At 43.2% G+C, this 14180-nt stretch overlaps 1 protein-coding gene across 1 annotated transcript in view; it reads right to left on the reverse strand.

The window, feature by feature from the left end:
* LOC135509585 (ATP-binding cassette sub-family C member 8-like) overlaps positions 1-14180 on the reverse strand; it is a 144069-nt gene that overhangs the window by 80004 nt on the left and 49885 nt on the right. The window contains exons 8-9 of the mRNA XM_064930362.1: positions 10400-10564; positions 9155-9310 (exon numbers count right to left, since the gene is read on the reverse strand). Coding sequence (XP_064786434.1) covers positions 9155-9310; positions 10400-10564 — 321 coding nt within the window. The remainder of the gene's footprint in view (positions 1-9154; positions 9311-10399; positions 10565-14180) is intronic.

Below are 14180 nucleotides of genomic sequence, written 5' to 3' on the forward strand. Positions count from 1 at the left end.
GAACTACTGAACATAACACGCCAATATAAAATGAGATTTTTGGATATAAATATGCACTTTATCGAACAAAACAGACATGTATTGTGTAACATGAAGTCCTATGAGTGTCATCTGATGAAGATCATCAAAAGGTTAGTGATTAACTTTATCTCTATTTGTGCTTTTCTGACTCCTCTCTGATGGAAAAATGGCTGGGTTTTTCTGTGACTTTGTGGTGACCTAACATAATCATTTGTGGAGCTTCCACTGTAAAGCATTTTGAAATCAGACACTGTGGATGGATTAACGAGAATTGTATCTTTAAAATGGTGCCTAATACTTGTATGTCTGAGAAATTTGATTTATGAGATTTATGTTAATTTTTATTTGGCACCCTGCAATTTCACTGGCTGTTGGTGAGGGGGTTCCGCTAGTGGAATTCCCAGACAGGTTAACCTGTCTCCCTTTGACCTTGAGAGAGAGAGAGTAAGAGAAACTGTCCATGTCCGAATATCCATACTAGCATACTACACTGAACAAAAATATAAATGCAACATGCAACAATTTCAACGATTTTACTGAGTTACTGTTCATATTAGGTTGGTCAGAGATACTTTAAAAAAACAGTCAGTATCTGGTGACCACCATTTTCCTCATGCAGTGTGACATCTCCTTGGCATAGAGTTGATCAGGGTGTTGATTGTGGCCTGTGGAATGTTGTCCCACTACTCTTCAATGGCTATGTGAACTTGCTGCATATTGATGGAAATAGAACACTGTCGTACACGTCGATCCAGAGCTTCCCAAACATGCTCTCCAGTGCATTCAAATTGCCATTGTGTAATGGTTCTCGTCTGGTGAAGGAGAAGCGGAACAAAATGCAGCATGGTATTTTTGAGACATGTTTAATGACGATGAAAAAACACGAACAATACAAAAACAACAAACGGAACGTGAAAACCTATACAGCCTATCTTTTGACAACAAACACAGAGACAGGAACAATCACCCACGAAATACTCAAAGAATATGGCTGCCTAAATATGGTTCCCAATCAGAGACAACGATAAACACCTGCCTCTGATTGAGAACCACTCCAGACAGCCATAGACTTTGCTAGATAACCCCACTAAGCCACACCCAACACCCCACAAAACCCCAAGACAAAACACACCACAATAAACCCATGTCACACCCTGGCCTGACCAAATAAATTAAGACAAACACAATATATTACGACCAGGCGTGACACATTGATAAATTGCCATTGATAAAATGCAATTGTGTTCATTGTCCTTAGCTTATGCCTGCCCATTCCATTATCCCACCACCACCCCATCACTCTCCATTTGGCAAATCTGACCATAATTCATAATCCTCATGATTCTTGCTTACAAGCAAAAAATAAAGCAGGAAGTACCAGTGACTCGCTCAATATGGAAGTGATTGTATTGTGGTCAGATACTGCAGTATGCTACAGGACTGTTTTGCTAGCACAGACTGGAATATGTTCCAAGATTCATCCAAAGGCATTGAGGACTATACCAACTCAGTCACCGGCTTCATCAACAAGTGCATCGGTGACGTCGTCCACACACAGTGAGAGTACGTACATATCTCAACCAGAAGCCATGGATTACAGGCAACATCCGCACCGAGCTAAAGGTCAGAGCTGCCGCTTTCAAGGAGTAGGACACTAATCCGCACGCTTATAAGAAATCCCGCTATGCCCTCAAACAAACCGTCAAGACAGGACTAAGATTGAATCCTAGTTCACCAGCTCGGATGTGGCAGGGCTTGCAAATTTTTACGGACTACAAAGGGAAACCCAGCCACGATCTTCCCAGTGACGTGAGCCTACCAGACGAGCTAAATGCCTTTCATGCTGGCTTCGAGGCAAACAACACAACATGCATGAGAACACCAGCTGTTTCAGACGACTGTGTGATCATGCTCGCCGTAGCCGATGTGAAAGAACTTTAAACAGGTCAACATTCACAAGGCCGCTGGGCTAGATGGATTACCAGGGCGTGTACTCAGAGCATGTGTGGACCAACTGGCAAGTGTCTTCATTGATATTTTCAACCTCTCCCTGACCGAGTCTGTAATACCAACATGTTTCAAGCAGACGACCATAGTCCCTGTGCCAAAGAATGCGAAGGTATCCTGCCTAAATGACTACTGCCCCGTAGCACTCATGTCGGTAGCCACAAAGCTCTTTGAAAGGCGGGTCATGGCTCACATCAACACCATCATCCCGGGAACCCTAGACCCACTACAATTCGCATACCGCTCCAACAGATCCACAGATGATGCAATCTCAATCGCACTCCACACTGCCCTTTCCCACCTGGACAAAGGAACACCTACAGTGGGGAGAACAAGTATTTGACACATTGCCGATTTTGCAGGTTTTCCTACTTACAAAGCATGTAGAGGTCTGTAATTTTTATCATAGGTACACTTCAACTGTGAGAGACGGAATCTAAAACTACAATCCAGAAAACCACATTGTATGATTTTTAAGTAATTCATTTGCATTTTATTGCATGACATAAGTATTTGATACATCAGAAAAGCAGAACTTAATATTTGGTACAGAAACCTTTGTTTGCAATTAGAGAGATCATACATTTCCTGTAGATCTTGACCATGTTTGCACACGCTGCAGCTGGGATTTTGGCCCACTCCTCCATACAGACCTTCTCCAGATCCTTCAGGTTTTGGGGCTGTCGCTGGGCAATACGGACTTTCAGCTCCCTCCAAAGATTTTGTATTGGGTTCAGGTCTGGAGACTGGCTAGGCCACTCCAGGACCTTGAGATGCTTCTTACGGAGCCACTCCTTAGTTGCCCTGGCTGTGTGTTTCGGGTCGTTGTCATGCTGGAAGACCCAGCCACAACCCATCTTCAATGCTCTTACTGGGGGAAGGAGGTTGTTGGCCAAGATCTCGCGATACATGGCCCCATCCATCCTCCCCTCAATACGGTGCAGTCGCCCTGTCCCCCTGTCGCCCTCCACGCTTCACGGTCGGGATGGTGTTCTTGGGGTTGTACTCATCCTTCTTCCTCCAAACACGGCGAGTGGAGTTTAGACCAAAAAGCTCTATTTTTGTCTCATCGGACCACATGGCCTTCTCCCATTCCTCTTCTGGATCATCCAGATGGTCATTGGCAAACTTCAGACTGGCCTGGATATGCGCTGGCTTGAGCAGGGGACCTTTTGTGCGCTGCAGGATTTGAATCCATGACGGCATAGTGTGTTACTAATGGTTTTCATTGAGACTGTGGTCCCAGTTCTCTTCAGGTCATTGACCAGGTCCTGCCGTGTAGTTCTGGGCTGATCCCTCACCTTCCTCACGATCATTGCTGCCCCATGAGGTGAGATCTTGCATGGAGCCCCAGACCGAGGGTGATTGAACGTCATCTTGAACTTCTTCCATTTTCTAATAATTGCGCAACAGTTGTTGCCTTCTCACCAAGCTGCTTGTGTAGGTCTACAATCTTGTCCCTGACATCCTTGGAGAGCTCTTTGGTCTTGGCCATGGTGGAGAGTTTGGAATCTGATTGCTTGATTGTTTCTGTGGACAGGTGTTTTTTATACAGGTAACAAACTGAGATTAGGAGCACTCCCTTTATGAGTGTCGAAAGAGAAAGATACATTTTTCCGATTGAGAGGGGTCAAATACTTATTTCCCTCATTACAATGCAAATCAATTTATAACATTTTTGATTTTTTTGTTATTCTGTCTCTCACTGTTAAAATAAACCTACCATTAAAATTATAATCTGATCATTTCTTTGTCAGTGGGCAAACGTACAAAATCAGGGGATCAAATACTTTTTTCCCTCACTGTACATTGGCTCGGTACCTCGTTATTGTTATGGAATTTTATTGTGTTACTTTTCATTTTATTTTTTACTTTAGTTTATTTGTAAATATTTTCTGAACTCTATTTCTTGAACTACATTGTGGGTTAATGGCTTGTAAGTATGCATTTCACTGTAAGATCTACATCTGTGAAATTTGATTTGTTCACAAAGTTGACATCAGCAAACTGCTCATCCATACGTTGCCATAACATCTGCCGGGTACAGTTGAAACCGGGATTCATCCGTGAAGAGCCATCGAAGGTGAGCATTTGCCAACTGAAGTCGGTTACGACACCAAACAATGCAGATGAGCTTCCCTTAGACGGTTTCTGACAGTTTGGATGGATGTATTATCTTGGCAAAGGAGAAATGCTCACTAACAGGGATGTAAACAAATTTCTGCACAAAATTTGAGCGAAATAAGCTTTTTGTGCATATAGAACATTTCTGGGATCTTTTATTTCAGCTCATGAAACATGGGACCAACACTTTACATGTTACGTTTATATTTTTGTGTGTTTTCCCCAAACACCTTCCTTCCATTTCCATGTATAGGTTTAGAGATGGGCTATGAGAGATCATCACTCCTTAACATTAATTATACATGCCATGGCGCATAAACCTGAAGGTCACACTGTTCTAATATACAGTATGCCATACATTTATATCAAATCCATAGTGCTTCTCCTGCTGTGCTTCTTTTCTGCCCATCTGTCTTTTCTACCCTTGTGACTCATATCCTGCCTTTGATATAGTAGATTATAATAGAATACACTGTAATGGAAAACAGTCATTTATACTGTAATTTTGGATATTATCAACAGTAAAATACTGTGAAACAGTTTACTGCAGCGTACTGTAAATTATGGTACATTGTGGGAAGATTTGTGGACGGGGAAATAATTTATATATTTCGAATGATTCTTCAAGTCCATCCGACAGAAACCAGTACCGTACTGTATTTTTAGAGTACCAAAAACCTTGACCACACTGTAAAAAATCCTGGCAGGATTCTGCTGTCAATTATGTTCCATAGGCCCACAGAATGCCTTCTCTGTAGCATATTTTGGCCCACTTTTGATCTCTTCATGTTGGCCATCTAAAATGATTATCAATACCTTGCTCTTGTTATAGCTTTTAGAAAGTACAGTATATTATTGGTAAACTTTACAGTAATGTACTGTTAAACTAAAGTTTCTTTGGAATTTACGGAAACATACCTGTACCTTGATTTACAGTAACTTACAGGTAACTGGCTGCCGGTAAGTTACTGTCAAAACAACAGATTTGATATTGAACAGAACAGGGCTCCGGGCAGCCGACGGAAATGGAGGAAAACTCGCCTCCCTGCGGACCTGGCATCCTTTCACTCCCTCCTCTCTACATTTTCCTCCTCTGTCTCTGCTGCTAAAGCCACTTTCTACCACTCTAAATTCCAAGCATCTGCCTCTAACCCTAGGAAGCTCTTTGCCACCTTCTCCTCCCTCCTGAATCCTCCTCCCCCCCCCCCCTCCTCCCTCTCTGCAGATGACTTCGTCAACCATTTTGAAAAGAAGGTCGACGACATCCGATCCTCGTTTGCTAAGTCAAACGACACCGCTGGTTCTGCTCACACTGCCTACCCTGTGCTCTGACCTCTTTCTCCCCTCTCTCTCCAGATGAAATCTCGCTTCTTGTGACGGCCGGCCGCCCAACAACCTGCCCGCTTGACCCTATCCCCTCCTCTCTTCTCCAGACCATTTCCGGAGACCTTCTCCCTTACCTCACCTCGCTCATCAACTCATCCCTGACCGCTGGCTACGTCCCTTCCGTCTTCAAGAGAGCGAGTTGCACCCCTTCTGAAAAAACCTACACTCGATCCCTCCGATGTCAAGAACTACAGACCAGTATCCCTTGTTTCTTTTCTCTCCAAAACTCTTGAACGTGCCGTCCTTGGCCAGCTCTCCCGCTATCTCTCTCAGAATGACCTTCTTGATCCTAATCAGTCAGGTTTCAAGACTAGTCATTCAACTGAGATTGCAATTCTCTGTATCACGGAGGCGCTCCGCACTGCTAAAGCTAACTCTCTCTCCTCTGCTCTCATCCTTCTAGACCTATCGGCTGCCTTCGATACTGTGAACCATCAGATCCTCCTCTCCACCCTCTCCGAGTTGGGCATCTCCGGCGCGGCCCACGCTTGGATTGCGTCCTACCTGACAGGTCGCTCCTACCAGGTGGCGTGGCGAATCTGTCTCCTCGCCACGCGCTCTCACCACTGGCGTCCCCCAGGGCTCTGTTCTAGGCCCTCTCCTATTCTCGCTATACACCAAGTCACTTGGCTCTGTCATAACCTCACATGGTCTCTCCTATCATTGCTATGCAGACGACACACAATTAATCTTCTCCTTTCCCCCTTCTGATGACCAGGTGGCGAATCGCATCTCTGCATGTCTGGCAGACATATCAGTGTGGATGACGGATCACCACCTCAAGCTGAACCTCGGCAAGACGGAGCTGCTCTTCCTCCCGGGGAAGGACTGCCCGTTCCATGATCTCGCCATCATGGTTGACAACTCCATTGTGTCCTCCTCCCAGAGCGCTAAGAACCTTGGCGTGATCCTGGACAACACCCTGTCATTCTCAACTAACATCAAGGCGGTGGCCCGTTCCTGTAGGTTCATGCTCTACAACATCCGCAGAGTACGACCCTGCCTCACACAGGAAGCGGCGCAGGTCCTAATCCAGGCACTTGTCATCTCCCGTCTGGATTACTGCAACTCGCTGTTGGCTGGGCTCCCTGCCTGTGCCATTAACTTCTTGAAACTCCCCATCCCGGATCCGGGATCGTGACTAAAGCCTCAGGCTCATTAGCATAACGCAACGTTAACGATTTCTGAAAATCGCAAATAAAATGAAAATAATGCGTCTGCTCTCAAGCTTAGCCTTTTCTTAACAACACTGTCATCTCAGATTTTCAAAATATGCTTTTGAACCATAGAAATTGACTAATTTGTGTAAGAGTATGCAAAGCTAGCATAGCATTTTGAGTAGCATTTAGCACGCAACATTTTCACAAAAACCAGATAACCAAATAAATAAAATCATTTACCTTTGAAGAGCTTCTGATGTTTTCAATGAGGAGACTCAGTTACATACCAAATGCGCAGTTTTTCCTGAAAGCGTCTGTGTGTAGGAGAAATCGTTCCGTTTTCTACATTGCGTCTGGCTACCGAAACGACCCGAAAATTCAGTCACCTACAACGTAAAACTTTTTCCGGATTAACTACATAATATCGACCGAAACATGGCAAACGTTGTTTGGAATCAATCCTCAAGGTGTTTTTTCACATATCTCTTCATTGATATGCAGTTCGTGGAAGCTTGCTTTCCTCTCTGTATCGCATGGAAAAATACTGGCAGCTGAGTTTTGCGCACCAATTTCGGCGCAGGACACCGGGCGGACACCTGGTAAATGTGGTCTCTTATGGTCAATCTTCCAATGATCTGCCTACAAATACGTCACAATGCTGCAGACACCTTGGGAAACGACAGAAAGGGCAGGCTCATTCCTCTCGCATTCACAGCCATATAAGGAGACAATGGAAAACACAGCCTCAAAAATCCTTGTCATTTCCTGGATGCCATCTCATCTTGGTTTTGCCTGAAGCTCACGTTCTAGGGCACGCACAGAGAATATCTTGGTATTTCTGGACACGTCAGAGTGTTTTCTTTCGAATGGTATCAATTATATGCATAGTCGAGCATCTTTTTGAGACAAAATATCTTGTTTAAAACGGGAACGTTTTTCATCCAAAAATGAAATAGCGCCCCATAGATGTAAGCCCTACAACTCATCCAGAACGCCGCAGCCCGTCTGGTGTTCAACCTTCCCAAGTTCTCTCACGTCACCCCGCTCCTCCGCTCTCTCCACTGGCTTCCAGTTGAAGCTCGCATCCGCTACAAGACCATGGTGCTTGCCTACGGAGCTGTGAGGGGAACGGCACCGCAGTACCTCCAGGCTCTGATCAGGCCCTACACCCAAACAAGGGCACTGCGTTCATCCACCTCTGGCCTGCTTGCCTCCCTACCACTGAGGAAGTACAGTTCCCGCTCAGCCCAGTCAAAACTGTTCGCTGCTCTGGCCCCCCAATGGTGGAACAAACTCCCTCACGACGCCAGGACAGCGGAGTCAATCACCACCTTCCGGAGACACCTGAAACCCCACCTCTTCAAGGAATACCTAGGATAGGATAAAGTAATCCTTCTCACCCCCCCCTTAAATGATTTAGATGCACTATTGTAAAGTGGCTGTTCCACTGGATGTCAGAAGGTGAATTCACCAATTTGTAAGTCGCTCTGGATAAGAGCGTCTGCTAAATGACTTAAATGTAAATGTTAAATTATTGAAGGTGCATGGTATTGTTGTTGCTGGTGTAATGGTTTTCCTCCTCTTTGTCTGAAGAAGAGAGGCGAGATGGAACGGAGGACCAATATGCGGCGTGGTAAGTGTCCATGGTTGTTTATTTAAACACATAAACTGAACACTCCATACAAAAACATTAAACGTAACGTGAATAACCAAAACCTAAAACAGTACCGTGTAGTGTAAAACACAGACACGGAAACAATCACCCACAAAACAACATTGAAAACCCAGGCGACCTAAGTATGATTCTCAATCAGAGACAACTAACGACACCTGCCTCTGATTGAGAACCATACTAGGCCAAACACAGAAAAACAACCTAGACACACAAAACATAGAATGCCCACCCAACTCACGTCCTGACCAACTAAAACAAACAATTAACACAATAACTAGGGTCAGAACGTGACAGCTGGCTCCTTAAGATCATTTGAGGAGTGCATTGTAAGAGGCTATTATTTGTTCTACTTGTTCGCTAGAGTGCTGTACCAATTGAGCTGGTATGTTATTTAAGGTGATATAATTTATTGTTGATATGCTGTAATGTGTACCTAGCAAACAACCTGCTTGCACTAATCCCATGTAATTACAGTAAAATACAGTGAAATTAAAAACCCATTCACTTTTTAAAGTACAATTCAGTCAATTCTACAGTATTGTACTCTGTGTCATTACACAGTACTTGCTTTGATACTGTATTTAGATTACAGAAGGTGTATTGCAATAGGAAATATAGTCACTTATTTGCCTCTTTACTGCCTGTGAGTTACTGTCAAATTTACAGCAACCCCTTTACAGTATACTGGAGACAAGAACCAAACAGAATATACCCAGATAGAATATAATGAAATACAGCTGAATAGAACCTAACCAAGTACAGGAGAACAGAATAGGGTTACCTGGACTGGCATGGCCCACAGGTTGGGACAGAGGAAGAAGAACCACATGAGCTGGTTGGTATCTATGGCTACCAGGTTGCAGATCTGTCCCACTGTCAGTTCTCCCATGGACATGTTGGAGGTGCACAGCCGCATGATCTTGTTGTAGATCTTAGTCTGGAAGGAGAAATCAGTCAGACACATCATAGGGAAACAGATCTAGTATAGTTACCAGAGGACCTTGCCTTACTATAACTATAAATGTAGTTTGGCTACTCTCATTCTTAGACCCCCCCGCCCTGCTATACATGTATAATAATGGCAACATAATGGACAATCTACAGGTAACTGCGAAAATTAAAGGTAACACTTCAGTCAATTCTTTTTTGTATTTGTCTTTAACTTTTATTTAACTAGGCAAGTCAGTTAGGAACAAATTCTTATTTACAACGATGGTCTACCCTAAATGTGGGATTAAAACAGGTGCTTCCAAACAGTTGTGGTTCTGAGTTAATTAACCAATTAACATCTCATCATGCTTAGGGCCATGTATAAAAATGCCCAATTGCCCATTATTTTGGCTACCATGGCTCGAAGAGATTTCAGTGGCTTTGAAAGAGGGGACTCGAAGGAGCATAGGGTGTTTTAATAAAGTATGTGTGTGTGTGTGTGTGTGTGTGTGTGTGTGTGTGTGTGTGTGTGTGTGTGTGTGTGTGTGTGTGTGTGTTGTCAGTCAGTCAGTCACCAGATCTCAACCCAATTGAACACTTACGGGAGATTCTGAAGCGGCGCCTGAGACGGCGTTATCCACCACCATCAACAAAACGCCAAATTATGGGATTCCTCGTGGAAGAATGGCGTCGCGTCCCTCCAGACACTGCCAAGGCGCATTGGATCTGTTCTGGCAGCTCATGGGGGTGGGCCCAATGCCCCATTAAGACACTTTATGTTGATGTTTCCTTTACTTCGGCAGTTACCTGTATGCCATTATATATATATTGACAATGTATGACCGTACTCTCTAGGAGCTCTGCTGGGTTTCTACCATAGACAGGCATACAGAACAAAACTGATGTATTGACACTGCAGATGCTTTTGTGACACTAATCCCCTGCTTCTAAGTAATAGAGAATGAGAATAAGCATAAGGGGCAGAATGTCTTCACACAAATCTCCATGGACATCAACGTGGGCTGTATGTGAAAGTTTGCAGAGATCATTTTTTTGCGTAGTGGTCCCTACTGTGCATAGGCCTACAGTACAGTACCTGTATAGCCCCTCGTAAGTTGATGCCTGTCTCGATGGCCACATAATACGAGGCCTGGAGGAAGGTTCTCTGCAGGATCAGGGCAAAGAACAGCAGCACGGCCAGCACGTATGCATTCGCCAAGAACTCTTGAGAGGAGATAAAGTAGACCCCCAGCAGCTTTATCTGAAAGCAAAGCGAGAGACACAAACATGGACCCAGTCAGTCAGCACCACCCCACCCAGTCAATATCCTACTCACATAGACAGGAGCTGCCTGCTGGGAGGGCAACGGATCAAAGAAAACACATATGGCGAGTCTGACTGTGACTGTCATGACAAGTTCAAAATCTCTCAAAAAGAATATGTACATCAGAGGGGAAAATGGTTTTGATTTTCTATAAAGAAATTACATGAATTCCTACACCGTTGAGAAAAATAACTCCCAGACATTCCCTAAGATGATCAATGAACGATTTCTTAAAAGTAATCCGCTGTACCTTTCTTATCGAACACTCTTGATCATGCCAGCTATTCTTGGCACACTCTCCCTCTTTCTGGCTGTACTGTAATGATGATGGATGTCTTTAGAGTCATTCAGTTCTCCCAGTGAATCACACCAAGGTTGGGGTCATACTGTATCAAATCCACTATTTTAAGGATGTTCAATCAATGACAGAAGTCATCCTTCAGGTGCTGTCCCTAGCCTTGGATTATGCAGTCAAGGGTCTCAGGTGAGAAAGATATATTTGTTCTCATATCTCTGAGGAGCCATTAAAACTAGGACAGGTAATACGTCATTCTAGCTTAGATATAATTTGGCAAGTCTCTTTCTCACACTCTCTCCCTATTCCCCGTCTCTCTCTCTCTCTTTCTTGCCGTCTCTCCCTCTCTCTTTCACACACTCATACACAGAGACATTTCTTTAATGGTACACAGTCAACTCCTGTCCTAAATGTATGTCAATTGAATGCAAATGAATACTTTGTTTGAGTACACTGCCCTTCAAGTTCCAGCTTTCCATTTCTCTCTGGACATCTGGACGCTCCATTGCAGGGATTCACAACAAGTTATTGAGAAGTTCCAAGCCATTGCATTTATCAATAGTTGACTACACCTCCTTTTCTTGTCAGCCTACAGTCTCATGGCATCATTTTTTAGCTCGACAGCACTCTGTAATCTCTTCCAGGGGCGACTATTTCAGTCTAACCTCGGCCCAAACACAATGTCGAGATGGAGCCAGAGCCAGAAAAGAACACTGTTTGCCTTCTATGAGTGTCTACAGACAACAGGTCCACCCCACTGTTTCCAAATCACCTCCTCTTATAGATATTCAGTTTCGTAACTTCTGACAAAATCATAAAATAAAATTTCTTTCGGAAGAAGGCATTTACCTTCTGCTTTCTACACGTAGCTACAGAACACTTCTACTGTTACTGAGCCAAATCAGCAATGTTCCATTACGCAACTCTGTGACTTTCAAACAACAAATGGAGGATCTATTATTACAGCAGGAGAGGAGATCTGACAGATGCGTCCATTTCCTGTCTGCTCTGAGTGGAATATGAGAGTTTGAGACAGACCGACAGACAGAAAGCAGCACGGTGAGGTCGCCAGTCATTAGCCTCATAAATACTTAATTGGCTTAAAATGAGGAGTTCACCTTTGAGGATAAGTGTGTCCTCCTTTTGGAGGACCTGACCTTTTAAAAGAAACGGGAGATCAAGTGTGTGTGTGTGCGCGTGCATGCACCTACAGTTGAAGTCGGAAGCTTGCATACACTTAGGTTGGAGTCATTAAAACTCGTTTTTCAACAACTCCACAAATGTCTTGTTAACAAAATATAGTTTTGGCAAGTCAGTTAGGACATCTACATTGTGCATGACATAAGTAATTTTTCCAACAATTGTTTACAGACAGATTATTTAACTTATAATTCACTGTATCACAATTCCAGTGGGTCAGAAATTAGCCAATACCTCAGAAAGAAAATTGTAGACCTCCACAAGTTTGGTTCATCTTTGGGAGCAATTTCCAAACGCCTGCAGGTACCACGTTCAACTGTATAAACAATAGTACGCAAGTATAAACACCATGGGACCATGGAGCCGTCATACCATTCAGGAAGGAGACGCGTTCTGTCTCCTAGAGATGAACGTACTTTAGTGCGAAAAGTGCAAATCAATCCCAAAACAACAGTAAAGGACCTTGTGAAGATGCTGGAGGAAACAGGTACAAAAGTATCTATATCCATAGTAAAACAAGTCAAATAGTGACATAACCTGAAATGCCACTCAGCAAGGAAGAAGCCACTGCTCCAAAGCCACCATAAAAAAGCCAGACTCCGGTTTGCAAATGCACATGGGGACAAAGATCATACTTTTTGGAGAAATGTCCTCTGGTCTGATGAAACAAAAATAGAACTGTTTGGCCATAATGACCAACGTTATATTTGGAGGAAAAGGGGGTGGCTTGCAAGCCGAAGAACACCATCCCAACCATGAAGCACGGGGGTGGCAGCATCATGTTGTGGGGGTGCTTTGCTGCAGGAGGGACTGGTGCACTTCACAAAATAGATGACATCATGAGGAAGGAAAATTATGTGGATATATAGAATCAGGATGTTAAAGCTTGGTCGAAAATGGGTCTTCCAAATGGAAAATGACCCCAAGCATACTTCCAAAGTTGTGGCAAAATGGCTTAAGGACAACAACGTCAAAGTCAAGGAGTGGCCATCACAAAGCCCTGACCTCCCATAGAAAATCTGTGGGCAGAACTGAAAAAGCGTGTGCGAGCAAGGAAGCCTACAAACCTGACTCAGTTACACCAGCTCTGTCGGCAGGAATGGTCCAAAAGTCACCCAACTTATTATGGGAAGCTGGTGGAAGGCTACCCGAAACATTTGACTCAAGTTAAACAATTTAAAGGCAATGCTACCAAATACTAATTGAGTGTATGTAAACTTCTAACCCACTGGGAATGTGATGAAAGAAATAAAAGCTGAAATAAATCATTCTCTCAAATATTATTCTGACATTTCACATTCTTAAAATAAAGTGGTGATCCTAACTGACCTAAGACAGGGAATTTTTACTAGGATTAAATGTCAGGAATTGTGAAAAACTGAGTTTAAATGTATTTGGCTTAGGTGTATGTAAACTTCCGACTTCAACTGTATGTGTGTCCTTGCCCATCAGTGTTTGCAGGGATGGGCAAAAATGACAAAATATAGATACACAATACCAATGTATCAAAATAAACTACAAAATACTTGTATTTTGTAATGTAGTTAATTAAAATACAAGTAGCCGGCACAAACAAAACAAGTAGCCGGCACAAACAGCAACAACATTCTCAGTAATGGTTACAAAAAGGTTTTACTTGCTATGACTGTGATATGTTGTTGTTTAACTACCTTAGTTGAGAAAGTAAATGACCAAAATGTAAAAGTATATGGGAAAATGAATATACTGGGTGGAGCTCATTAGAATAATACTCAGCATGCTTTACAATTGTTCATTGTTAAATATACATTTAGTTAATTTAGCAGACGTTTTTATCACACCATAGTGCTATCAGACGTATGATACCAACACAGGGTGAAAGGTGGCCACAAAATGTGAACCGCTATAAAAAAAAAATGGGATAGAAAAGTAATTTTGTATTTTGAAAATACAAAATACATTGGAGTGTAGTTCAGCCCAGTGTAATTGAAATTACAAAACACTCAGAAGTAATTAAAATACATATTTAAAATACATGTAACATAAATACTGCCCATCTCTGAGTATACGTGTGGGCTG

This window comes from Oncorhynchus masou, chromosome 22 (genome assembly GCF_036934945.1).
Source record: "Oncorhynchus masou masou isolate Uvic2021 chromosome 22, UVic_Omas_1.1, whole genome shotgun sequence".
Taxonomy (NCBI): Eukaryota; Metazoa; Chordata; class Actinopteri; order Salmoniformes; family Salmonidae; genus Oncorhynchus; species Oncorhynchus masou.